Here is a 27623-nt window from a genome sequence, read left to right as displayed (position 1 = left end):
TTTCAGAGGCACCCGAGGATGTTATGCAAAACACACCCCGGGAGGGGGTGACACTTTTGTGAAGACACAGTATACATGGCACACTCAGACTCTCCATCCCAGGTCTCCCGGTTTCTGGCTGATTGGGGTCACTGGACTCACCTTGGCAGGTGTTCTGGAGGAGGGCCAGAAAACAAAACCTACATACAACAGAGTCCACTGCAGGTCAGCTCAGCTCACAGAGTACAAAACCCCATCTGCACTGGCAACACTTTTCTGGCAGACCTTGGGAGTGTGCCCTCAAACACATAATACCTTGTGAAATGGGACCATGGCATGCAGACTGAATTATGACTGAGAAAAGATACTTGTCCTCGCACATTGTGTCAGAGGGCATTCCAACTGGCCCATGTGTGCCCCCCATGTCCTTTGGAATGCTTGCCACAATTCCAGGATGCGTGGGTGGAACTCAGGACCTTCCTGAAGCACACAGGAACCTTTCCAGGTAAGGTCCTTCATTTGGAAAATGGAAGTCAACATGAAAGGGAACTCTCAGACATTGCCATGGGCATCCTTCAGTTCCTCACTGGGCAGAGGACAGATGACATAAGTGCCCCCAACAATTTTGGGTTTCTCATCATGTTTCCCCAGCAGCCCGAGCTCCTTTTCCATACCTGAATCCTGTGCTGAATCCAGATAATACTTAGGTGTTGATGCTGAAGGAAAAACAAAGCAATAATGTACCCGAGCAAACTTCCCTATTAGACACACCATGTTACATCTGCAACAGCCACACATCTCATATAGCCTACTGCAATCACCTCTGAAGTCGAGATTTCTGAGACATGTGCAGCATGCTCAGACAATGTCAGTGCATAGCATCCTAGCTGAACGTGGTGCCTGCATGTCATCCTCACTGGGCCAAGGCACTTCTCCCCTTCTACTTTTCTTAGAGGCAGGAATCCCTTACTTAGAAATGCTCACAGGACAACCTAGGCTTAGGCTTTGGCATCCTTGCTCTGCTTTGCTTGGCTTTTCTCTTTTCTAGACCAACACATTTCTACATGGATTCCTCAGACAGGAAACCAGACATTTGCGTGGTAGCTGTCTACCCACAAAGCACTAGCTGTACCAAACCGTGCTCTTGGAATTCATGCATCTGTCCTCTCCTGTGGAACTGCATCCCTCCTGCACAGACACAGAGCTTTTCAAGAACAGAATATTCAGCTCAGTCTAACGTCTGGCATGAAGTAGCTCTGTACACTAGTTGTTCAACAGGGCACAGACCGTCAAAGTTATTCTAAGTCACCATGCCCTGGGCATCCTGCTCCAAATCAGAGCACAGATTGCAGAGGCCTTATGGGCTGGCTGGTAATGAGCTCCTGTTTCCATTCTTCCTCTGCCCATTGCATACATGTTTCTTCTTACCTCTCAATGGTTCCCAGTTCAGAAAATCTGGCTCCATAACTGTGAAAGGAAAACAGAGCAACGTCATCATAATATACCCTCAGATGACAGTCTCCTATTCACATCTGAAAGCAGGAACAAGGCTGATCAGCTCCCAATCATCAGTCTTATACACTATCTGCACCTAGGCTTTTGAGGCACCCTAAGCGCAACACTGTGCACAGCACATGGCTGGGGTGACAGTTTCCACATCAAGCCACACCATTGCCACAGTACAGTCTGCATCAATCTTGGTGTCTGACACTGGCTGTGGCCTGTGTGTATCTCCCATTGGAAAGATAAGTAGATAAGCACGAGGAAAGGAAAGGCTCCTGAATGTCAAGAAGTTCTTCCTCTGTGTTCCTAAGAAGTCAAGGAAACAGACTAAGATGCCAGTCACCTTTATTGGTCAGTGGCCACAAGGGAAACTCTAGATCGTTGACTTTGGTCTTCATCGACAGCCACTCACAAATATACTACCAGTTAGGGAGGTCATGCAGACATAATGGAACCTTGCAAGATGGTATGGGTTCAGGCCAGAAAATCCAAAGCATGCATGCCATGCCGCACTCTCTTCAGTAGAAGAGTTCCACTCTGTGTCCCCATGGACCCCAGGGGCAAGACAGGACTACCCACATCTTGCTTTCTGCGACATACGGACAACTCTCGAGCCAGAACAGTTGTTCTGTCCTGCAGAGCTCTGAGCCATGAGAACAGGGCAGGATGGCTGTGCAGGTTGTGGCAATGTGGTCCAGGGTTAGTGTTTCAGGGAATTGTAGTCGAGAAAGGAGACAAACATCAGAAAACTATGGGAAACACTCTCAGTGCAGTCCCTCGGAAGAGCAATGATACCTGACATGGGTGCAACCTTAGACGCTGCAGGCCTGCCTATGAAGCCCGTGTCAAAGATTGGGTGCAATCCCCACACTCCCAAACTCAGGGTCACCATCACATGCTGTTTCACCATGCTAAGGCACACAACACTAAGCTGACATATGACACTTTCAGGAAACAGACACATCTCACACTCAAAACAATACGGGAGACTTGTCCTGCCCATCTCAGACACCCACGTGGTAATCTGCTCTGATGTCCACTGAGACCTCCAAAGACAATGGAACAGAGGTACACAGCATGGGATACAGTGCCCAGACAGACTGCTCTGGGAACTACACAAACTCCTTGGCCATGTCTGCTCAGATGTGCCATTTTCATTGCCACGCAGAGGCTTCCAGAGCCTTCCGTGTACCTCTTGGAGGCAGCCAAAGTATCATGAGAGATATATTCCATTCTGAGCATATTGGGAAGTGTCTTCAAATGTGCTGCTAGGAGATAATCTAATGCCAGTGGGCAGAAATTGGCTGCCTCAAAGCTGTTGCCCTCTGGGTACAATACCCTCTGGAGGCACATCTTTCCTGTGCACAAAAAGAATGTGGGGTGGCAGCCAAAACACCAATGTTTGAATGAAAATCGACATTCCCAAGAGCAGAGGGTAATGGGCTAGGTTCTGAAGTGTCTGAATCAGCATTTAAGTGACTCCTGAAATGCTCAGATGGCACAGTGTATCAGAGCATTTTATCAATCTCGGGATTGCCTTCAGTGTCTCCAAAGTTTCTCTCATTGCTGTCATGGATTCTACAGGTTTCGTTAGGTGTTTCAGAAAATGAAACCTACCAGCTGCAGCTCCCTTTAAAGGATCCCTTTCAAGTTAGCCCATAAGCCAGATTACATTACACAGAGTAAAACCTTATTGTCCCCATAGTGGATATTTAATAATTTTGATGCACCTTAATAGCCAGAAGCACACAGCATGAATGAAGCCTTTATACCAATTGTGTCTTAGAAAATATTAAGTGTCCTTTTTTTTAAAGATTTATTTTTATTATTTTTTCATTGGAAAGGCGGATGTACAGAGAGAGGAGAGAGAGAGAGGAAGATCTTCCGTCCGATGATTCACTCCCCAAGTGAGCGCAACGGGCCGATACTATGCCGATCCGAAGCCAGGAGCCTCTTCCGGGTCTCCCGCACGGGTGCAGGTTCCCAAAGCCTTGGGCCGTCCTCCACTGCTTTCCCAGGCCACAAGCAGGGAGCTGGAAGGGAAGCGGGGCTGCCGGGATTAGAACCGGCGCCCATATGGGATCCCGGGGTTGCAAGGCGAGGACTTAACCACTTGCGCCACTGCGCCGGGCCCGAAAATATTAAGTGTCCTTTTACATTCTGTCTGAGACCCTTGCATTGGTCCAAGCACATCTCCTGCAAGAACTAGTGCACTTTCAAAGGCTTGGATGGAACTCAAGCTCTGTTTCTGGAGATAGGAACCTCTCAAGTTAAGGTCACGAATCAGTAGCAAACATAAAGGAATTCTCAGGGAGACTGCTACAGCCTCCCTTCAGTCACTCACTGGCCAGTGGATAGATGACCTAAGTGTCCTCAGTAATCTCACGCCTGTCTTAATGTTCCCCTGTGCTCCAGAACACAACATATCCAACTTTACATCTGGTTTAAATCGCACACAATGTCATATGCCCTAATTCCAGCATCACTGAATTTGGGAAAAATGAAAGGATCCAGAATGTGCAAATCTTTGTCTGTGATCCAGATTGGAAATGATGTATTTTAGATTGTCCTCATTTTAGGTTAGGTGCCACCTGAACTCATCTTCGCTCATTATATTAGTGTCCATTGGACAGCCCAAGGTGATTTCATTACAGTGACTCAAAAAAAACATTCCACTCATGATACAGGTGGGCCCATTTCTGGATTGCAGCTGGTTTTTTATTTGAGCCTGAAAAATGCTATGTACCCTTGTACCTTCTTTGTGAGGGCATTCCAATTAGTCCACTGAAGTCATTAATATTCCCTCAACACAAGCACATTATATTCAGATATGATGCACAAGGTTACTCACATGATATTTCTGATCTAATGTGAACATAGAGCCATAGAAACACATATATTTACAAAGTGATTCACAGATTTAGTTTTTCTGAGGAAAAAGCAAATTGGACTCCAATTTTTTAGCTACAAGTTTCTGAGAACAATATTAAGAGTTGGCATTTGCAAGTCAAACACATCAGTTTACCTACCCTTCATTCTCAAATATTTTGAAGCTGCTCCTAATCTTTGGCACTCTTGTAAAGAGAGATCAGATTTATTCAAGGGTGGGGCAATGCTAAGTGTTTGCCATGACCCCTCGAAGCCTTGTGGCTTTCAACACAACCAGTTAAAATTGTCCAGAAAATCCAAAGTGTCTGCCCTGAGTTCCCGATTCAGTGAGTTCTCACCTGTACCATTTTCTGGATTCCACATGATGATTTCATGGTTAGTGCTGTTTCCACTGCTAGTGCTGGAATCTCCCCAGCTCTCACTAGGCAAAGACTCACTGTGGTCTTCAAAGATCTGTGGGTAGTTTTCAATTAAAATCTCTATGATAGACATCTGTAACACAAAAGCATGGGAACAGGGCACTCCTTTTCACCTGCAAATGAGTCATGCATTCTATATGAACACTGGACATTACAAAAAACACATAAATTCTAAACAAAATTCACAGTTGACATAAACATATGAACGATCTCCTGCACTATAGTTACACTTTCAAAAGTACTAAGTAATTTGTCAGAAAACTGCCCCTCAGAAAAACAGTATTTTCTGTGTCCTAGTGCAATAAAATGCTAACATTTTCTTAATAACTTCTTTGTTTAGATAGCACAATTGTCTATACATAACAGCTAGGTACAATAGCTCAATGGCTAAATCCTCACCTCACATGTGCCAGAATCTCACATTGGTGCTGGTTCATATCCTGGCTGCTCCACTTCTCTCCAGCTGTTTGCTTGTGGTCTGGGAAAGCAGTAGAGGATGGCATAAAGCCTTGGAATGCTGAGCCCATGTGGGAGATCTGGAGGAAGCCCCTGGCTTTGGATCAGCTCAGCTTTAGCCGTTGCAGCCATGCAGGGAGGGAACCAGCAGAGGAATCATCTGTCTCACTGTCTCTCTGGAATCTGATCTGCCTTTCCTTTTCCTAGTGAATCTGTGTAGGATGTTTGAGGTGGTGGTATGCACTTTCACATAACTTGTGAAGTACTCAACAGAAGAAAACATGTGTTGCATTAAACTTGGGAAGCAGAGGTTTTTGTGGATTTTTTGACATGAATGGAGTCAACTACAAAGGAAATGTCTGTTTCTTTAGCTGCAATCCCTCCACAATCATTCCTCTGCTTCACTCTAAGTTACATCTATGTCAGCTTGATAAGAGCTGTCATTGTACTGGAGACATGTGGGTCTGTTAGGATGCTTTAAAACTGACTCATTTTCATTCCAGTAGCATAGGTAAGATGGAAAGTGGCATTTCATTGAGTGAGCTACAGGAAGGGTGACTGAGTAGGGGAATATATTTGCTCATTTTGAACAGGCCGTGTCACTGTTGATCTGAGGATACTGTTAACACTACTGACACTACTCAGCTGAGAAGGCTTGATAAGGAAACAAATTCAGGCGTGCATGGTCCTCAATGATGAGTGACAGAGTTCATCTCAGACTGGCCATTTACCAAAACCCTTGTATTTCCTTCTCTGATGTTACATAACATTAGAGAATGTTACATAACATTCCTGTTTCCCTGTGCTTTAACACCTGATGTGTCTGTTTCCTGCTTTGGAAAGAAGTAATTCACTGCTCTCCATCTCTGACTTACCACCACATGTTCCCACAACTCCAAATATAGAATAAGTGACCTTGACATTCAGGAAGGATATATAGCACTTTTCATTGTAAAATGTGGTCCATCACAATGGAAATGGGGCACCTCATTACCTGTTTAACTATTTCACTTTCCATCGAAGCAATCTGTGTGGTACATTTCCACAGTGAAAACACACTTGTTGTGATGTTAAAAGCTAGCTTGGGTGCACTCATCAGGTTGAAGGAGGCATTGTTCGATATCTCATATAAGCACAAACATAACTGCCGCAGGACATCCACATTGCATACGGGCAGGAGTTCTAAGAGCCTGAACACGTACACACACAAGCAAAACAAAGAAAAAAAATCCAGTCATTTCCCTGCTGCAGTGATAGAGAGAGAAAGGGAACAAAATATTTCAAATTCCATTATCTTAATACTATCACTGGGGCTTGGGTGGGGCGAAGGAGAGGTTAAAATCATGTTTTTTCACTTGAATAACTTTGTGAATGTCCAGTTTACACAAGTCTTAATAGTGGCTTTTGCATTCCAGAATGTGTTCAAAGCTTACTGAGGAAATTTAACAGCATTTGAGTTGCAAACATTTTACCTTCTAAGGTAAAACTGAAGCAATGATGTCTCAAGGCAATAGTAAAACAATGAAGCAAAAACACATTCAAGGTATGAATCCAACTGAAAGTGATTAATGTCAATTCTTTAAGCAGACACAGAGTTATCCACCTAATTAGCATTGACAAGTGTATAGTGAGATCAACAAAGAACTATTCTTACAGCATATCTCTGGGATCAGTGAGTTTCCGCTCCATTAATGTGACATTCAGTGACACTCAATACAGTGGTCAATAACTCCATACCAATACTACTTGGTGTGAATAAGAACCCAGTGGGTGTGCTAAAGTCTACCTCTGCTCTGATTCTGGCCTTTGTGTGTGTGATCGCATGAATCCCCTTCACAGTGCACATGCTTGTTGTGGTTAAAACTTTAAAGCACAAGCTAATATTTTTCTCTGTGTTGGCTATATTTGGAGGCATGTCTGGATTAGATATGAATGATATTACCACCTTTTGATTTCTCTGATTTCCACTTTATCCTTATCAAGGACACCAAGCCAACTATCATAGAGTTCCATTGTAAAAAGTGTTCCAGGTATGATCCGAAGACAATCCTTTCAAAGATTAAAAGAAAAAAAGTCATAAAAGTTGGATGACAAATATGGTTTGGAGAAACCGCAAAGGTAATATTTCATTGTAATATTCATTTTAATCAGCACTTCCTAGAAACTCAAACTGTGACCTCTATAAAACTTAGGCTGCGATTTACACCAATGTGTATAGGCAGAAAAGGGTACTCCAATTTCTTCTAAAATGAGATATGTAAAACCAGGGTCTGGGCAGCTTCAGGAGGGAAGGCAAAGTCCCTTACTGTCTAAAGGTTCTTTGGGCATGATTATGGCAGTGTGCTAAATTGCTTCCAAAAACAAAGTCAGTGATCCCCATCAGAGGAACAGTTCAATTTTTGGCACCTCCACTTTTGTTCCAGTTCCTTACCAATGTACCTGGGAGAGCAGTAGATAATTGTCCAATTGCCTGGGCTCCTGACACATTGGATATTAAGATGGATTTCTAGGATCCAGGCATTATCCTGGCCCAACCCAGTCCAGCACAGTCCACTGTGGTCAGTTGGGGAGTGAACTTGCATAAGTAATGATGATGATGATGATGATAATGATGATGATGATGTGTGTGTGTGCAGATGTGCATTTTTGTCCTTGTATGTATGTTAATTTATTTGAAAGGTGAAAAGATGAATATTTGAACAACAGAGTAACAGAGGAAGAGACAGAGGCTGCGAGTGAGACTATTCCCCATATAGCCATGCTGGCCTGGCCAGACCAGGGCCATGTGAAACCAGGAGTCAGGAATTCTGCCATATGAGTCACAGTGACCAGAGTAACTGGAGCATCTTTTGGTGCCTTATCATATGCATCAGCAAGAAGGCTATTTTGAAGCAGATCAGCTACAACCTGAACCAGGGCTCCTACGGGATGGTTGTGTTGTAGCCAAGAGCTAAACCCCCTGCACCACAATCCCAGCCCTATATATGTCTCCTTCAATCACATAAAGCAAATATAAACATATATAGCATTCTTTAGGCATAGTTTAGCAAACTAGTACAAACTGACATTTCTGTTTATGCGTCACCTTGAATCATACTTTCAAACTGAGAACATGTAAACCGTGTGTACCTTGAATGTTGCTTTCAGTCCTTTTATGTCTCAGCAGCAAAATTTGTGAAACAAAACAAATGAAACGACACATGTGCTCACATACAAATTCAAGTGAGGATTAGACATTCTGACTGGTGCTTTGTTCCTCAGCAATGAACTCTCCAATTACACTCACGCTGCCTTTTTCTCACTGCCTAATTAATCAAATCTTTATGCGATGGTATACTACTCAGCCATTAAAAAGAACAGAAAGATGGATCAAAGTATAAGCCATTGCACTTGGTGAAATTAGCCAGGCCTAAACAAGATAAATACATTTTCCCTGGACTCTAGTAACTAATATACAAAGTACAGAAAAACTGTAACCTATGTGAGCAACACTGACATTTTGATACTTGACAATTGTTTATAGATTTTGTGTATATTCAAAGAAAAATGGGTTTTCTTCTACTTTATTTGCTACTTGTTTGTTTGCCTAGTACGTGTTAGCTTGTGATTGCAAAGTGAACTGAAATGTGCCCGTGCAGTGGAGGTTGGAAAGTTTCACTATGCTTCTAAATTAATTTTATGAAATATGTGAATTGTGCTCATGTTGGTTAACTGTTTGGTGGCATTTGTATTTCCAGGTCATACCACTTTGGTAGCTTTCTTTCCATTGGTCTCGCTAGAGGACCAATGCTGAAATGCCTCCCAGTTCATTTTGTGTTCAGTGTTAGTTCATGTATGTCTTGAGTGGTTGTTCCATACACAGTTTGTACTACTAGGAACAACGTAAAGAGAACAAATTGCAAGTCCTTTTATATCTTGACTGTGACACTGATGAGCAATGAAGTCACCTGGCAGGTAGATTCTTTCCCTGTTTCCCAAGAAATGCCCCAAGTGTGTGTGAGAGGAACTCTCCAGCTCTGAATTACTAGGAATGAGTTGATTTGGGAGGTTCTTGGTCTGTTGAGTACTGCATTTCTGTGAGTAGGATAGGTATCCCCTCTCAGCTTCCTTGGGCTTCAAAGTTAATAGATGTGGTATGTTATGAAAGCCACACAATGACCCAAGGGGGACACAGAAATTTGCAACTACACCTCTGCTTCTAGGTTGCTCAAAGGCAAATTCAATTTGGCGTTTACATTTATTTGTAGTCTGGAACGACTTTCCAGGTGATTCACATCATATTTATCCAGAGTCACACTACAACATTTCCAGAAGGCTAAATGCCACATCTTTCAAAAAACTGTACCATCCTGCAGGTGGCTTATATGACACTACAGAACTACAGAATGGTTTCTACTTGTCACATGGCAGTATTATGGGGGGGGGGGGTTAAGAAAGAAGCAAGGTAATAAGTTTCCAAAAATTTAATATGTATAATTATGGAATTAGCAGGCTTTGTTTCACAGTTGCTAAAATTACCAATAATTCAATTTTTCTTGTTTCATTATATCTCCCTGTGGAAATCCACAATACTTGTAATTCCTGTGTATACTTTTAAACAAATATACATTTTATATCAATTAAGCTTTTAAAAAAAGCATTCATTGTCTGTGGCCTGAATCTCAACTGAACTTGAACTATGGTTATGCAACAAGGTGGAGGAATCCACCATGGGTGGAGGGGTATGGGAGGGGTGGGGGGAATCCCCAGCGCCTATAAAACTGTACTACATAATACAATGTAAGCAACAATAAAAAAAAGCATTCATTTATCTGACATGGAAAATTACAGAGACAGAGTTTTTCATTTGCTGGCTCACTCCTCAGATGACCACAATAATCAGGGATTAGCCAGATCAAAGCCAGGATCCAGGAAACTCATCTGAGTCTCTCACACGGGTGCAGAGACCCACTCACTTGAGCCATCTTCCACTGCTTCCCAAAGTCATCAACAGGGAGATGAATGGGAAGTGGAATGGCTAGGATTAGAACCATATACAATGCTCCTATTGCAGGTGGTGGCTGCACTAGGCAACAATGCTATCCCCTCACTTGAGTTTTAGAAATTTTTTCTCAATGGTCAGAGACATAGAGAGAAGGAGACACATACACACACACACAGAGCATGAGAGGGATTCAGGAACAGATGAAGGCAGTAATGGAGAAGGAAGATGGAGAGAAAAAGAGAGATCATGCATAGACAAATGACTGTATTATTTACTAAAGTATCAAGGTCAGATCCAAAGGTCTGAAGCCAGAATCCAGGAGCTTTATTCTGGTCTCCAATGTGGGTGGCAAGGACATCAACAGCTTTGCTGTCTTGTTCTGCCTTCCCAGACACACTAACAAGGTGCTCCACCAGAAGCAAGACCTTGAAGTGCTGCTCTCACGTGGAATGACAGTATCCCCAGGCCCATCATACCACAAGACCCAACACTTTGAGAATTTGAACCTTGTTTTTTTTTTTTTTAATTTTTTTATTGTTATTAACATTGTATTATGTGATACAGTTTTATAGGTACTGGGGATTCCCCCCACCCCTCCCATACCCCTCCCCACAAAGTGGATTCCTCCACCTTGCTGCATAACCACAGTTCAAGTTCAGTTGAGATTCCTTCATTGCAAGCATTGAACCTTGTTTTTTGTCTGTTGCATGCACTTTGGTCTAAACTTCCCTTTGGGGACTGGCTACTATGCAGATGTAACTAAGCTCCAACAGAGGTCGCTATTGAGGCAGCTCTAAGCATTCCTTACACTACTTGTTAAGGAAAGACTTAAGAGACAGGGCAGCTGGATGATGAACTCTATAAACCTTTTCTTTGTTTCTACGTTTCTTTTGATTTTAGCGTATGTAAAATGGTTTTCAGCAGCTTCCGCTGAGGTATCTTTAGGAAACTTGGATGTCATAAGGAAGATGCTGTCAAGTTCAGCAAAGGCAGGGTTGTTCTGGCCAACATTCTGTATGAATAATAAGGATTTTGAAGACTCTTCTGTAAGTATTAGAAACTCTGACAGCATTATTTTGCAGGGCATGTTCAGAGGAAGACAGTGAGAGTGGATTCTGAAAACTAGGAAAGCCTGTCAAACATGCAGAATTTGTTCAGTAGAGAGAGTAGTTACCTACAATTTGGAATTTCCAATGTATTTTTTGGGTTCTTGGATGCTTAAACACTTGACCTATTACTGTTCTTGAAGTACCAGGATAAATGAAACCCATTACACAGATTTCATACTATGCACGGACGACAACAGAACTCTCCCTACCTTTAATGCGGCTGCCACGACAAGTGGAGACTCATTCTCCCAATTTAATGTCTGTCCAAACATAATTCTTTCCTTCAGACATAGAAATGAGTCTACGTTGTCAATGTTTTGAAAAATACCCTTTGTCGATGGCCCATTCTGCCTTAAAAAGTGAAGCATCTCCTGCGAGGAATAAAAGGTAAACAAATTACAGGCTGTTTCACAACCGCCAGCCCAGACCATGAACTAGATCTGTGGAGAAACCGATCTGGTGCGTGAATTGACATGGCAAGAGCTGACTGATGGGGAGAAAGGAAATCTGTTTCAGTGCCTCTAAATATATTTTCCAGTCATCCATCCAATCAATGCCCACACACTGAATGGTTTTAAATGCTGATTTCAACTTCATCTTCCCCTTCCAAGAAACCAAACTTTTAAACCAGTTTTCTTCTTCAAGCTTTCAATGAATCAATCTCTATCATCTACCCTACTGTTACTATTTCCAAAAACCTGTTTTTCCCAACTAGCAAGATATCATTGCCACTGGTATTGCCATCAGCCCATCCTTATCTAAATAACTATGGGCTGCATTCTTACATGCTGTGGTTGTCTACACTCATCTAAAACCAGGGTGAAAGTCCACTTAGGACAGAATGCCTTCTTGGACTGCATGCCCATCCTACCAGATTTTCACTGCCTTCTACATCTTAATGCCAATAGGGCAAGACGTATTTCACAAATATCCCAGGGAATTTGTCATTTATTAGGTTCTTTATATTTCATGCCTGCAACATAATGTATTATCTTACTGATACTTTTTCACCCATTGATGACATCATCTTGATGAGGACCCTGGGAGCTCCTTGAACTTGTGAATGGAGTAAGGTCTGGGAGAACATCCAAGAAGGACCTAGCCTGATAAATTCCTTCCGACCCAGGAGACATCTCCTTATGTGCAACAGACACACTGGGCAATCAACCAGTGTGCATGCTATTAAAAATCCTTGTTGGAAATAACAAAGGCCAAGTTCTGTGGCCTTTATTCAACACATTCTCTTATGATACAAGTATGAATACATTTGAGAATAACGTGTTTAAGCATTTGAAACTCAAATCAAACTCACGTGAGAGGGGTTGTATGAGAAGTCTGAGTCATCCAGACAAAGGGAGTAGAGGAACACTTCAAGCAAGAGGCTGCAAATGAGGGGATGTGGACTCGCAGGGAATCAGACATGTACCTTTCTGACACCAGTGAGCAAGTGACCGGATGACACTGCGGAAACCAGTGAAATAGACGTGCCTTTCTGACACCAGTGAGCAAGTGACTGCATGACACTGCGGAAACCAGTGAAATAGACTAGCATTTTTCCTGTTGTCTTTCAAGTAAGACTGCAATTCCTAATCAGATTGTGCTTGTTTTTGAGGTCACAATAAGAGAACCTGTCAGCCAAAGCCAGGGGCTGACAAATGATTGCCACATTTGAAGCAGAGTTGCATGAGGACACTTAACCCCTCAGGATGCTCAGTGCTCAGGAGGCAAATGATCAAAATGACACCTACCAAAATAATTGCTGTAAGATCATTCATTTGAAGCCTAATCGGCTGTGCGGAAAAATCAGTGTCCGGAGACAGGTCGTTCTGGCTTGCTGCAGAGCTCAAGCAAGACAAATAATTTCTGAAAAAGGCTGAAGAGAAAGTGAGGTGATTAGATTACACTATCAATGACAGATTTTCTTCCTACATTTTCCATCTGACAAATTTTTTGAGGGGGAGGTCAGGATTAGAAAAGAGAGAAGCAGAGTCCTTTCCACATACATGTTCATACCATCTGAATTAGCTAGTTGCATCCAAGTGGCATTATGCATTTTCCTCCAAATTACCTGTAAGGTGCCAGGCAAGTGTTTAGTTTACTGAAGAAGATGCCTGAAGCCCATATCAGAGTGCCTGAGTCTGTTGTTTTCCAGCTTCCAATTCCAACTTCTTACAAATCTAGGCCCTGGTTAACAAAATTAAGTCCCTGCTTCTAGCAAACACAACATGAGTAAGTCCCCAACTTCCAGTTCCAGTTCTGCCTCTCACAGCTGTGACATGGATAAGTTCCCAGCTTCTGGGCCTGGCCCTGACCCTGCCAACCACAGCGGTGACATGGATAAGACCCCAGCTTCTGACCCTGACCCTGGCCCTGGCCCGGGCACAATCATGGCATATATGGAGTGCGGAAAAGGACAGGAAGCTTCTATCTCCATGTGTCTTGCTCTTTGTGTCTCACCTCCTAAATTAAGGAATCTACTGAAAGTTAAGTTCAGATATCTGAGGATGCCTTTCAGGCTTAATTCTTCTGGCAGTGATACTTCTCAGGCAGTTTTTGCCTTTGAATCATGAACACCCCACTTTGGACTGTATATATATCCTGCTTAGTCTAATCAGTGGATTCAGGAGTCAGATCTCATTTGAAAAGTTCATGCAGTCACACACACCAAGGCCAGAGTCAGAGGAGAGGTGGACTTTACCACACCCACTGAGTACAAAATGTTGTTACATAATAACAAAAAATCAATTTAGCACACTACCCATAGTCACTTCAGTCCAAACAGAATTGATCTGAATTCAGTGCCAAAACTTTTAACTCTCCTTCAGATCTTCCACCTGAGACAGGAAGTCATCATTTCTTGGACCTTTGGGAGTGATGTGCTTCCTGGTAAAGATCTATTTGCAACGATGCATACGGACACGCCAAGAAATCTTCCAATCACTCATTCACTGCTCCAACGGCCACACATCAAGGGATGTGGCTGAAGACAGGAACTCCATCTGAGTCTCCCACATTGGAGGCAGGGGCCCAGGGATTGGGTGACCCTCTGCTGCCATCTCAGGCACACTGCCAGGAAGGTCTATTATCATTGGAGCAGCTGGGAGTCAACCTGGTGCTACAACAGGGGATTCCAGCACCGTAAGATGCATCTTAACTCACTGTGCCCTTACATCTTCCCCTCAGAAGATAATTTGTGGAGATACCCAGGTTTGTACATGCTTAAGCTTATTGGGAAAATGCATAAGACATCTAGAGCTGACAGAAATTCTAACACTAGAACAAGCATAATCCTAACACTGAGCTGGATTCTGATTTCAAGCCATTTCTCTAAAGCTGGTTCTGTTTCTCATATTCATCCTCCCACACAGGGAAGACCTCGGTGTTAGAACACCTTGGTGCTAGAATACTTTTGTGTTCTGATTTTGTTTTTAGGAATGCAGATATGTGCTGAGAGCAGGTCATTGCATCTAATAAAAGCACTCACCACCTCTACGCTGGGGTTTTGGCTTGTCCCGGCATTTCAGGATAAATTGCAGTTTTCCATCTGCTAAGATCTCTGGGATGGACTCCAGAAGGATATGGGGAGAGGTGGGCTTCCCCGGTACAGACTGATGGATGGAAGTTCGATAATAGTGCTCCTGAATTGTGTATGGGTTTTCATGGCCTAGGCAGAGAAGAATCTCATTTTATATCAGGCTGATGGTGAGAAGTAGAATCAATCACACCGACTGTCAGTGTGGGCACTGCACTGGTGCTACTCAAGCTCCCCTTTGCCTATGCAACAGCATCATGAAAAGAAAAGAACAAAAACAGACAGGTGTCCTATGGAACATAAGGTGAAATGGGGAACTTAAATGACGACATATGTATCCATCATATGCCTGAGGAAATCAAGTTTGATTCCATTTTCATTTCATACCAAAGGAACAAGTCCAAGAAATGGCTTTCATCTGCACCTGAAAAAGCAGGTGTCAAACTTCATCTTTGCTCCTTCTATAATAAAGACCGGTGTATGAAGTCAGAGATCAGGCACCTGTATCTACCACGGAATAAGCAAGTGGCACTTCAGTTTTAAATGGGTGAATAACAATTGCAAGAGGTCGTCTTCATTATGAGAGTATTTTATCTTTTGGGCAAACATAGATATGCAGGGGTTTTTTAGTGCAACTTTGAAGCAATCAATATGTTTTTATTTTCCAGAACACTTACCCATGAGTGGGAATGGGGTGTCAGTCTTGCCATAACGGACCCACAGCTGGTAATCTCTTTCTGAGCCCTTGGAGAAAAAAAGGACTTGGCCTCAAAACATGTTTTTGTCAAAGAATACTTAAACACATACTTCCAGAGCGTCTCTGCATTTCCAAAGAAGAAAGTAACTGGGACTAGTGCCAATGCTATCTGATCCACAATTCTGTTCAACAAAGTGGCCTAAAGGTTAAGGAATCACATTTATGCTACTACACTAACGAAGACAAGTCTACTCCTGATTATTCTTTCAGCCATCGGCAGACTCCTTAGAGAATGGCATGATTTCCTTTTCCATGACCCTGTGCACGTACACTTACTGCCTGCCAAGACTGTCTAAACAAGGTGACACCTGCATGACATCATAAGCTCAGCCATCCAGAAAGAGCAGACACAGGAGCAGAAGGCAAGGATGAGAAAGCAGTTAACCCACCAGCTTCCATTCCCACAACTCTTACTGTGGGGATGGCAGGAAGGAGGGTTCTCAGCTGGAAAAACAGGCCACAAGAACGGGATTACCCACACAACTCTAGAAATGCCACCTGAAACCAGCACACCAACTTCATGTTTCTGTTCAATGTTTTAATTCCTTTCAGGAGGGAGCAAGCCAAAACAAGATTCACAAGGAGTAATCAACTATCGCCTGATGATAGTCTTGATCATTCAGGAAACGTACTACGAAACAAACATCCATTTACATAGGTAGAGCTTCACTGCCTAAAGTTACTCTGGAGGCAGGAAGTTCTAAGGAAACTCTTGCTTGAAGGCATGGAACCCTTATGCTGCAGTGCCTTAACTGGGATGTACAGATATAAATGCGATCCGCTTATCTGTAAATTGAAATTCCTTTTTTTCTGATGAGACTCCAAGCAAAACTCTGGCCATTAAATAAAATTAACCATATTTAAAGTCGAATCCCTGTCACCAACTCCATTCATATAACAACTCACTCTCCTCCAAGGCCTGATTCTTCTTCAGAGTTCACACATATTACTCACTAGACGTCAGAGCAGAGGAGTATGTTTTACTGAGTACACAAAAACTCAGCAAATCGTTCTTCTTTCAAATGTATAACTCACTTGTGCTGCAGTGAAATCATTGGTTTCTTATGCCAAACTCCGATTGCCCTGGCAGCTTTTAGGAGACTTGAATACGTAAGAAAAATCTTGAATTTCAGACAAGTATAGAGCTTTCACAGTTACAGGGAACACTTTCCAGGAACCCATACTAGCAAGTTGTTCCTGATTTTTCTGCTGATAGAATGGCAAGCTCTTCAGTGATAGTGAGGATAGGATTCTGGTGTTCCCAATATAAATGCCATTGCATCTTTCCAGGGCACCATAGGCTTTTAGTGACTTCTCATTTGTGTGGAATTTTCTCTTAGTCTCAAATACCACATATACATATTTAAAATCTGCTAATTTCTATCAGGAAAAACATCAACAATAAAGGCCAAACCGATGCATCTGTCAGGATGCAGTCACTTAAAAATGGAAAGTGATGGGTTAGAAATCAGATAGGAAACTCACTACCCACAACAGAGTGCGTAGGGTTAATCCGGGACACTGGATCTGGGACACTGCCACTGAATCCTCCCGGAATCCTGCTGGTGTGCATCCCAGCACTGGAGGCCCATGTATCTGGATTCCCACCATATACTCAGGAGAATTGGATGAGCGTCTCAGCTCCAGGAATGAGCCCTGCTGTTGCACTAAGCATTTGTGGAGGTTGTCCATGCTAGTGAACTCTCAACTACGTGTGCCCGTGTGTCTGTTCCAAACAAAGTAAATTAAAACACAAAGCATACAAGAGGTGTCTATGCACATTCCCCAGAAGCCAAGCTTTCACTCACACCTTACCTTCACTGAATTGTACAGGCACAGGGCATGTCATTCTCAGGACCAGTATCAAAAGCACGACTCTATTCATATATTTTATGTCAAAATTCACAATAAGAGGATTTTTAGCAGGTAGATAAGATCCTTGAGAACTGTATCACAACACTTGGGTTTCAATTCCACCTCTAGCTTCCTGCAAAGGTACACTCTGGGAGGACCTGAAAATGCTCAAGTAATTGGTCCTTTCAACTACTTGGGGTTCATCAGTTCTATTCCTGGCTCCAGAACATCCTGGTGCACTCTAGCCATCTGGAGACTGAACCAATGGAAGGGGGAATGCTCCCTGTATCTGCTTTTCTCTCATCTTTCTGCTTGCTTCTCTCTCTCCTCTTCTCTGCCTCGGTATGAACTCTGAGTCTCAAAACAAACAAAAAAACCAGATATGTACTTTAGGGATCTCCATGCTGAGATTATGAGACAGAGCGATAGGGTCAGTAGTTATGCAATCAGGGGAATGGGGGTGTACAGAAACAGCAACCCAAACACACATCTACTATTTTCACATTAGGACATTAGAAAGCTGACACAATGCTTTATACCTTTGTGAGATTCAAATTAAAACCCGTGGAAATAGTCATCTGAAATTATACCCATGTTTTATTAAACTATGCCTTCCAGCTCAGGCAAAGTTTAAAATCAAAAAATAAGAGCAATGGCCACACACGAATATCCCTAATGCATTCTACCCCATGATTTCATGTTTCCAGGGGCAATATATATTGTATAAGCAGTTGGTCCCTATGCCTCATAGCACATCATACATACACACACACAGTAGGTACCTATGTACCAGTAGCAACATGGAAATACATTTACCAAAGATCAAAGTTGTTATTTTAAAGCAGTTTTCAGGTTACTTACAGTTAATCCTAGTGCTGGCAATGCCATGTTGATAACATCTTTGATGGTATCTAAATTGTGAGCTGCTAAAATGGCAGACTGTAAAGGAGAAAAGGAGAATATAAACTGGTGATTAGAGAAACATTTCAGCATATGATTACACAATTATAAAATCCTTGACCCTTTGTACCCTAATCAACTAAGATTATTAAAATTTTTTTAAAAAAGGAAACAGATTTCCTGATGTGAATGAGCAGCATTGGCGTTGTATGAATATCTGCAGCGAACAACTTTGTTGAACTATCTTTTTTGTCCTGCAATGGCATTTTGTGTGATCTGACACTGGTATAAAGCACAGTCAGAGTGCACCTGTTGTGCTGGTCACACCCATTCACATACTGGCTAGTGCACCCTAACTTCAGAAATCAAATGTGATCCCACTGAAGCTGCTCCTTCCAACAGCATTCAGAAGATGAGGCAGACACACTGCTCTCCTAAATGCTTCATCCCTTCAGAATTCTATTCAGTTCTGGCAAAGTAGAAGTTAGATGTAACCAGCTCAAAGCAGCAGCTGACCCTGGAGTGGGTCCTGACCCAGAAAGGGAGCATCACAAAGTGACTATCAAGGGGAATATGAAAAACAGGTGGAAGCATTGTTTTCATTAGTGTTCAATTTCCAGGTGAGGGCTGGATGGTGGCTGCACAAGAATATACTTTTATTTTAGGCTTGTGTAGGTGTTCAAGGATTAAAGGGTACACCACACGTAACTGACTTCAGAAAAGGCACATGAGACACACATCTAGAGGGACAATGAAAAGAAATTTAAAAAAAATCCAAATAGGACAAAATATCAACCAAGCAGGCACATCTGGGTTACAGCCTATACGGTGCATGGCAGACCTATCCCTAGTGTGTACATTGCATTCTCTTAAAATATTCCATTAAAATAAATAAAAGTATTTTAATAAACATGAAAACTGGAAATGAAATCATCATCTGAAAGTAGTAAAAATCAAAGGGAAAGATTTATTTCCCAGAATACTGCCTTAGAAAAAGGTTTTTAAGAAATGAAATTTTATGGATATTCAATAGGAGATTCTGTTTCTTAGCACAAGCATTGATTCATCAGATTCCCATTGCTTCATATAATCTTATTTGATATACATGAAGTATTGCAAGTATATCTGAAGACACATTAATACAAGGTTCTTTCATAATGCTCTCACTAACCCTACAACACTCCCAGTTCATCTCCTCTCTTCTTCCCTTCTCCTCTCTTTCTTGTTCACTCCTTTCTGTCACTTTCTCTAGCCCTCCTATCCCTGTGTCTCTCTTTCATTATGGCTAAGTCATATAACTGTAGTTTAAATTTTTTGGTGAAAAGCATACTTACATTGGAAGAATTATTAATATTACTGGTATCGATCTTCACTAGAGTATTCTGCAATCCATTCATCTTCTGGCTTTGGGTGATTGATCTAATAAAATCCATAAAATACACAAATAAGTTAGCTAATAATTCTTTTCAAATCAACCCATGTTTATATACAGAATTCATATATGTGAAAATGTGGCTTGAGTTAGCTAAGACACATGTTTGCAGACTGTGCATGAATTACTATGTTCATACATCTGTAGCATTTTTACTCTTATAAGATGTATCCGTGGAAGACACCTGCATTTGGTCAAAATGCGGGGACGGAAGCAATTCGGGAAAAGAACATGTGGTCATGAAAACAATTTCCATTATATGTCAACTGAGCATTCTTGCCTGCACTGAAGGAACTGACACCACCAACACATGACCTAAAAAGGGTACCAGGCAGTGTTGCTGTGGGACTCATCCAGCACAGCAGCCTGGATTCATGGGAATTTACTATATACTGAGGGCCACGGTTGCTTCACTCAAAAGGTTTTAGGCAGAGAAAGAATGAGAGGTGCAGCTAGAACTCCCTCAACAATGAATATATCCAAGGGAGAGAGACAGGTTGAAGATGACCTAAAGTGTTATTAAGGAGGTATCATGTGGTGGCACCGTTTCCAGACATTATGTTCTCTGATCACAAACTAAAGACACAAAATGTGTATCCTGCAGAAATACCTTTCCAGAAAACAATGCCATTTATCTTTCAATTCCACAGACCTGCAAATAGAGAAGAGGGAGAAAATATTAAACTACGTAAAAAAATAGATTCCATGTGGTTTAGAATTTCAATTTAGATAAATATGTTAGCAGGCATCCGACGGCAACAGCAGCTCAGGTGTAAGTGCTCCTTTTCCCCGCCCCTACGTGTGGGCTCTGGATGGACTCTGCTCATCCACAGCAGAAACTGGGCTGGAACTAAAGCCCGAGTTTCAACAATGGGATGCTAACTCAGTGACCTCAGGAAGGTTTCCACTAATTAAACCTGAGTGCTCTTGTATTTTGAAGTGTTGTCCAAATGAAGAAATTGACCGTGTGGATGGAATACTCAACTCAGAAATAAGGATATAACTTGCAGGGGAGTGGGTGTGTGGAATCCATATTACTGTCATTATTCATAGGAATTGCAGAATTGGTGTGTGTTAAACAAATACATAGGAAACATTTTTCAGAAATATGATGTGTTGAGGAATGTCAGCTCTCCTACTGCTAAAAGACAAATGCTTAAAATCCTTTCTGAAATATCATGGATGTATCTAATATCTAAAGTGAATATCTGCTAAGGATCAAGCACACATGGACTTATAAACTGCTAGCATTCAGAACAGGTGTGGCTAACTACAGATCACAAAATTGAGCACTTGCATGACTGGGTACATTCACCATCCAGAGCATGCAAACCTCTGTGATAATATTTTGTTACAGAGCAATTTCATTATCCCAAGAATAAACTGAACTCAGTAAGCCGCCATCCCAATTCCCCACTGCCACCAGTTCCTGCACCATATCATGTAATTCCCTCAGCACCACAAGCGTCATGCACTAGCATCTATACCTACAAGAGGACTTTCAATTCCCATTTTCACCAATCTTGAGAGGCATGTTTATTTTTGCAGCATGTGTTTTTAACTTTATGTTGATGAAAATTTTTCATTTCATCCAGTGAAAGAATTGAATACACCCAAACAGTAAGATGGTGGACTCCCTGACAATGTCCACACCTACACAGTTGGGAAACACTTCAACAACAGCATGATGGACTTGACTGTTCATGAATCACATCGACTGTAAAACCAGAGGGGGAAATCAATGGGGAAGGCAGGGACCTTGGGGAAGGGCACGGGCAACCCCAGAGCCTGTGTCTATATTATAAAACAAAATAAATTTTTAAATGTAATAAAGAGAGAATGTGAGAGACAATCAGAATTCCAGTTCACCTCCTGATTGTCCACAACTACCAAGTGTGTCTCTGGGAGCTGAGAACTCAATGCAGGCTCTTCCTGTGGGTAGCAGAACCCCAGTGCCTGAAGACATGACCACTGCTTCCCAAGGTCTGCATTAACAAGAAGCTGAAGTCAAGAACTAGAAGTGGAACCCGGGTTTTCCAATGTAGGACAGAAGTTTCTCAAGTGCTAAGCTAAACACTCATTTTGTAATTTTTTAAAATCACTGTTGTTAACCTAGATACATGATCCAATTTTGAAGACATTGCCTGTAATTTGGCAGCTGTATTAAAATGAATAAAGCAGTGTAAGGGGTATGGCGAAATAAATGCACCTCACCTCAAGGCAGCTAATTCAGGTCCTGGCTACTCCACCCTTTCAATTCAGCTTCCTATGAATGCATGTGAGAAGTAGCCTCTGGTGCTATAAGTACTTGTACCTCCCCCACTCACAAGTGAGATCTAAAAGGAATTGTGAGACCTGGAGCCAGTTTGATACAGCCACAGCTGTTAAGGGCATTCAGAAATACACCAGTGAATGGAAAGAAAAAACTTTGACAAAGTAGAAGACACGCAAATGCCATGACTGAAGGCACTGGGACTCAGTGATAATTACAGAATCAGATCAAAATGTTTGTTGGGGATTTAATTATACATCTGTATATTTCCTGGGCTATGCAAAGATGACTACTACTATTCATAAAAAAGTGATATTACAAGATTCAGAAGTGATACTTACAAGAATTTAGCTGTAAAATTCTGCAAAGGCCATCCTAGCTTCAGAGATTTTAATTCAGGACTGTCACCTTGCCCCACAGTATTTTTAGCAAGCCATATGTTGTTAATTGGAACCCGGAATTTGATTTTGAACTGCTTTTTGTACCTAGAGAAAGATTATCAAATGAGATGTTTGTTTCTTAAATGTGATGGGAACAGCTCATTCCCACGTATTCCCCCTTAGTGCACAGTACAAGTGAGGGTCAGATGAGCCACTGCTGGGTGTGTCCTAAGTGAGGGACGACCCAGGGGCACCTACAACACAGATGGGCCACTGCTGGGTGTGTCCTAAGTGAGGGACAACCCAGGGACACCTACAACACAGATGGGCCACTGCTGGGTGGTTTCCTTTCTTAATACTGAGTGCAGTAAGTACACAGCAAACTCTGTATCTTAAAAGACATTACATTTTAAAAGAATTGCTCATTCCCTGGTTATCTATATCTTACTGAATTCAACAGTGTTGGGGGGAGTTGAAAAATCATTAAATACTACATGAATTATTTCCAAATAAGAGAGACAGACTCAAGTCTTGGAATAGCTTTAGTGTGGAAAGATTACAAATATATTTGAATCTCAAGTTTTTAGAGCAGGAGTGGGGAACAGCTGGTTCTCAGGCTGTATGAGGACAGAAAAGTCATTGGGATAGTTTTGTCAAGGCAACTGCAGGCTGGATTCAAAATGCAATAAATTCAGAATTTTTAATGTTGACACTTCAATTCATTCAATGAATGATGCTATAAATATTCAAATGGCCCCTGGCAGAAAAAAAGTTTCTTCATCACTGTAATAACCATAGCTTATTTCAAATTCCCCTTCTTAAGGTCTGGTTCAGACAACGTGCCTCACAGATTCTGGCTAAAGCTGTACTGCTACAGCTGACAGTCTACAGCCGAAACACAACCACAATGCAAAATGCATCTTAACCGAGTGCTCAGGATCAGATAAGTGACAAAAACTGCTCCCATTTTTCTGCTGACAGTCACAGTGTGATCAACAGCTTCAGCCAGGTCCTGGCTGGACACAGGTGTGGCTCAACCCAACTTCACTTTGACATGTTGTCTTCCTCATTTTCAACTCTAACGTTCAAGTGAATTATAGAAGCAAGCAGTGACAAGCCTGAAGGAAGATGCTCAGGATTCAGGGCACAGCAGTGTAGGACTCTCTTAGAGTCCATGTGATCATGCAACACGGGAGACTTCCTGTGGAAAGACCTGTAACATCCTGGGGGGAAGGAGCCTTAGCACAGCAGGGTGAGCAGCTGCTTATGATGTCCACACGCCACTTTGACTTCCAGTCATGGACACAATGCTTCTGATTTACCCCCATCTGTAATGCATGTAGGAAGGCAACAGATGATGACCCAAGTACTTGGACCACAGCAGTGAACTCCAGGAACAGCAGGAATCCCTATAACCCTCACCCACCAGGGCCTCTGGTCGCCGCAGTCAGGCAGTTTGGGGCACTCAGTCTAGAACAGGTGGCTGCTTCACATGCCACAGGCAGTTTAAATGTTGCAAGGACTCCTCTCTGACCCTTTACCTTACTCTGCACCACATCTATCCTCCTATAAGATCACGGTCTACATTTACCACAACCTTCAATTATCTGCTTCCTATTTTATCATATGTCTAAATCCCAAGAAAAGAGGAACCCTGACTCTCCTATTCTTGATTGCATTCTCTACAAGGAAAAGATGCAGAATAAATCCTCACAGAATAATTCATAATTGAGGGAAAAGCCCAGAACATTTGCAGAGACCAAACTAAACCATTCTGTTTACTTAGAGAAAGTACACAGAAATTATTTTAAACCAGGAAAGCATGCTTGGAATGTACCTACCCTTTGTTTGCAATGAGCAACACATCACTGAACAGAAAGGCATGACGCTTCTTGACCTGGTTATTATTGGTCAGCTTCATGGGTCCATGCAGCAGGAGGCGGCGTTGGGTGGGCTCTGGTGAAGTCATGGCTACTGAGCCATCAGGTTGACAACTATGGTTGGGCCTGCTCAACATCAAACATCAGAGCCATGATAAAACAAATGACAGAATGAGCTTTATGCTAAACATTTGGGGTGACCCATGACCAAATTATAGCCTCACTTTCCCAAACAAGGATCTCCAACTAAATCTAATGGGGTTCTGTGTTTTAAAAGTCTGAAAGAGCAGAGATCAGAGACACAAACAGATGGGGAAGACCTCAAGGGAGAATCTAGGGGAAACCAGAAAACAGCATGTCAGAGCAAGAGGTGTTGAGCAAGAACAGAAAGAAAAGGTGGAAGCCACTGGTCACATCAAATGCCGTGGAAGGTGTGGCATGAGATTAGTAGGCACTGGTCATTAGATTCAGTAACATGAAAGCCATTGGTAACCTCGGACAACTGTTGGAGGAGTGACAGAAGGAGTGCTTGCTACATAGGCTGGTAGGCAGAATGTTCCCGCATCAACCCACCCAAAACATAAGTCTTACACACTGATTAGTGTAACCTAGGAATGTGTCAATTGCAAAAAGAGAATACAGATTGAAAAAGTGTAAAAAAAACCCTTCATATAGGGTTGATTGCCCTAGCAGGCCTAAGCTAATCAAATGGGATCTCCAAATCAGAACTGTCATCCAGCATTTTTTTTAAATGATGTTTGTCAAGACATACTTACAACTGGGTCTCCAGTTGGCATGATTATTTGTATAGCTGGGATACATTGATTCTCACTAAATAGGCTGCTCCCCGTCTTATCTAAACCAGTATTCTAATTAAGGCAGTGTGGGAGTGCTAAAAAGCACCAAATCATACTACAAGTATCTAAATTTTCATAACACAAAGCCATGTTTAGATGTAAATTGCTTCAGTTAGGACCATCTCCTAACAGGTGTATGTGGCCATAAAAGTTAAACCCATGGGCCTGGGAATAACACAAAACTCTTTCCTAAACAGGAAAGCTCCTCCGTAGATTGCTTTTCAGGAGGGAACTGCTGCCCATGGAGCTAAGGAATGGTCTCCCGATAATACAGAGCCTGCTCTCAAGGTCAGCAGTGCCACATCAGCAAAACTTGAGTATCCTCCTACCATATCAACAACAAAATGACCAATTACTCTCCATCTGGGTTAGCAAGTTCACAACACTTCCTGGACTACTAGTCAGCTTAGGTGATCACAGGTAGAGGATGAAAAGATTACCTAGAATCGCGGCCCTGCAGACGAATTCCAGGAGTGGAGACCTTTTCGGCTCCTAGAAACATTCCCGTTCCCTATATTCTCCGTAGGGAGAGACGTGGCTAGACTAGCACGCAGATGCTGGGCACACCACTAGGATGAGTGAGGGTTCTGCAGTAGCCAGGCCAGCCCACCACTGTGATGTCAGCGAGTTCTGAGGCTCATGCCATAAACTGACCAACTGACAAACTCACACACCAGCCGCTGTGCTTGGGCCCTGACTTTCGATTCCTCCAATTTAACCTGAGGTAATTATTCCTGCAGATGAAGTTGTAAGAAATATAGATGAATAAACCTCTCATTCAGTTTGTCCAAGTGTCAATATTTCCCTAAAGTATATCACACTATTATTACTGTGTCATTTTCATAGTGAAATTATAAAATACTGTAGATAACAATTAGTATAAGCAACATATGTTTAACCCCATTTCCTACTCTCTGGCAGTAGCATCTGTAAAAAGAAGTTCATGTCACTTACAGCTTTGAAGGTTGAAAGTCCATGATCATGTACCCCCCACTGACTCAGCTGCTCTTCCAGGTTCATAGTCCAGCACCTTCACACTGTGTCTTTGTGTGGCAAGGAAAGAGAGATCAGGGCTCCAAAGCGGGAATGAGGTGGGGGACTCAACCCAGCGCAGTCTATTTTCATTTCTGTCATTGAACTCTGGACTTTCCACCCTAAATGCCAAAAAGAAGAAATGGCATAAAAATGATGCCTTGCTAGCTGCAATATTATTTCAGCATATCACAAACATAAAATACTTATTTATTCTATTTCTATTCTTCAGTTTTTAGACGAGCGATGGACTGTCTATATAGGAGAGAAGGTTGCATAGTGGTCATGGCAGGATCATGGCAATCAGACCATGTGACTGTTGAATCCCTATTCAGTATTTGCCATGTACAGGGCACTGGTAAAATCCACGATTTTATTAAAGTCTCAGTGTCTCCACTCCAAAGCACAGGTGACAGTTAAAGCACCTCAGAGGACTTTCATGAGTGTAAAATAAGAGAATAGAAAACTTAGCAAGCCAACTTGCATTGCACTCTCCTAGTAGCTTCAAGTATGCTTATTGAAGACAGGAAGACAGTCTTTTTAAAATATAATCAACATACTATGGATGTTTGTCCAAGCACAAAGAGAAATGCTAGAGAACACACCACACACTACAGCCCAGTGAGCAATTACCGAACAACAAGGTAGTGTAAGGCACCTTACAGGCAGTGTTTCATTGCCTCAACATCAGCTTCTGAGCAATCTACAAATGGAGAAAACAAAGCTAAGGAGAATTGTGCTGCATGGGGAACCAGAGACTTAAAGTTAGTAGAATGAGGACTGTCTAGTTGCCAATCCACAGTTTTTCTACAAACAAGCAGGTTCCCAGATATAAAAGTGGAAACATGACAGCATGAAATCACACCATGCTCAGGAAGCTGGCAAGATCATATTCCTGACATTGACCTGCAGCTTTTCCACTTTTTGCAGCTGCATATGATGCTCATTTCCACCAACTTCGTCACAGCCTTGATTCTGCACTCCTCAGTCCTAGTGCGAAGCTTACTGCTAACTCTCAGACAGCCAGTTTGCATTAGAACTACCTTTAGAGGCCTGCTACCTTAAGCAGTCAGACCTTGGCATTGAACAGACTGGGAATAGCAACCAGAATACAGCATGTTCTAATCTGTGCTTTCTCTGATGTCCACTCTTGCCCACCTCATGGGCAGATGCAACACTGTCAGCTAGGGCTCCATGAGTCAACCCTTTACACATCTCATGTATTCTGAGTTCCTTCCTGGGCCCTTGCCACTGTAATGATCCTTCCTCCAGCTGGCCCTCTGGATGTCTGTATCTTTGCCTCCACCAAGGAAAGGATCCCCATCAGCTGATGTCAAGTACCATTTGCACACTGCTCTTTACTGCCCTCTGCTGTCCAGAACTACTTG

The 27623-nt window shown here is 42.3% G+C and overlaps 1 protein-coding gene across 1 annotated transcript; it reads right to left on the bottom strand.

The window, feature by feature from the left end:
* On the bottom strand, positions 1-26932 carry LOC121146848 (rho GTPase-activating protein 20-like). The gene is made up of 15 exons (XM_040966443.1): positions 26158-26932; positions 24308-24472; positions 22428-22571; positions 20425-20466; positions 19717-19801; positions 18344-18421; positions 15549-15615; positions 14824-15003; positions 13088-13212; positions 11549-11710; positions 7192-7295; positions 6241-6436; positions 4710-4863; positions 1408-1446; positions 1-695 (listed from the first exon to the last, which is right to left on the bottom strand). The coding sequence occupies exons 1-15, from the start codon at positions 26184-26186 to the stop codon at positions 532-534; spliced, it is 1734 nt and encodes a 577-aa protein (XP_040822377.1). The 5' UTR covers positions 26187-26932; the 3' UTR covers positions 1-531.
* Positions 26933-27623: the final 691 nt, after the last annotated feature.

The sequence above is a fragment of the Ochotona curzoniae genome, unplaced genomic scaffold (assembly GCF_017591425.1).
Source record: "Ochotona curzoniae isolate NIBS_2020 unplaced genomic scaffold, NIBS_Ocur_1.0 contig_1346, whole genome shotgun sequence".
Lineage (NCBI taxonomy): Eukaryota > Metazoa > Chordata > Mammalia > Lagomorpha > Ochotonidae > Ochotona > Ochotona curzoniae.
Note: the sequence above shows the minus strand (reverse complement) of the source record. Positions and strands in the feature narration are given on the sequence as shown.

Excerpts from the sequence above, each read along its gene's own strand:
- LOC121146848 (XM_040966443.1), bottom strand. The coding sequence starts at position 26,186 with ATGATCATGGACTTTCAACCTTCAAAGCT. Across the intron at positions 15,616-18,343 it reads TGCCAGCACTAGGATTAACT|GGCTCAGAAAGAGATTACCA; the intron begins GTAAGTAACCTG and ends TTTTTCTCCAAG. Across the intron at positions 15,004-15,548 it reads CACCCCATTCCCACTCATGG|GCCATGAAAACCCATACACA; the intron begins GTAAGTGTTCTG and ends TTCTCTGCCTAG.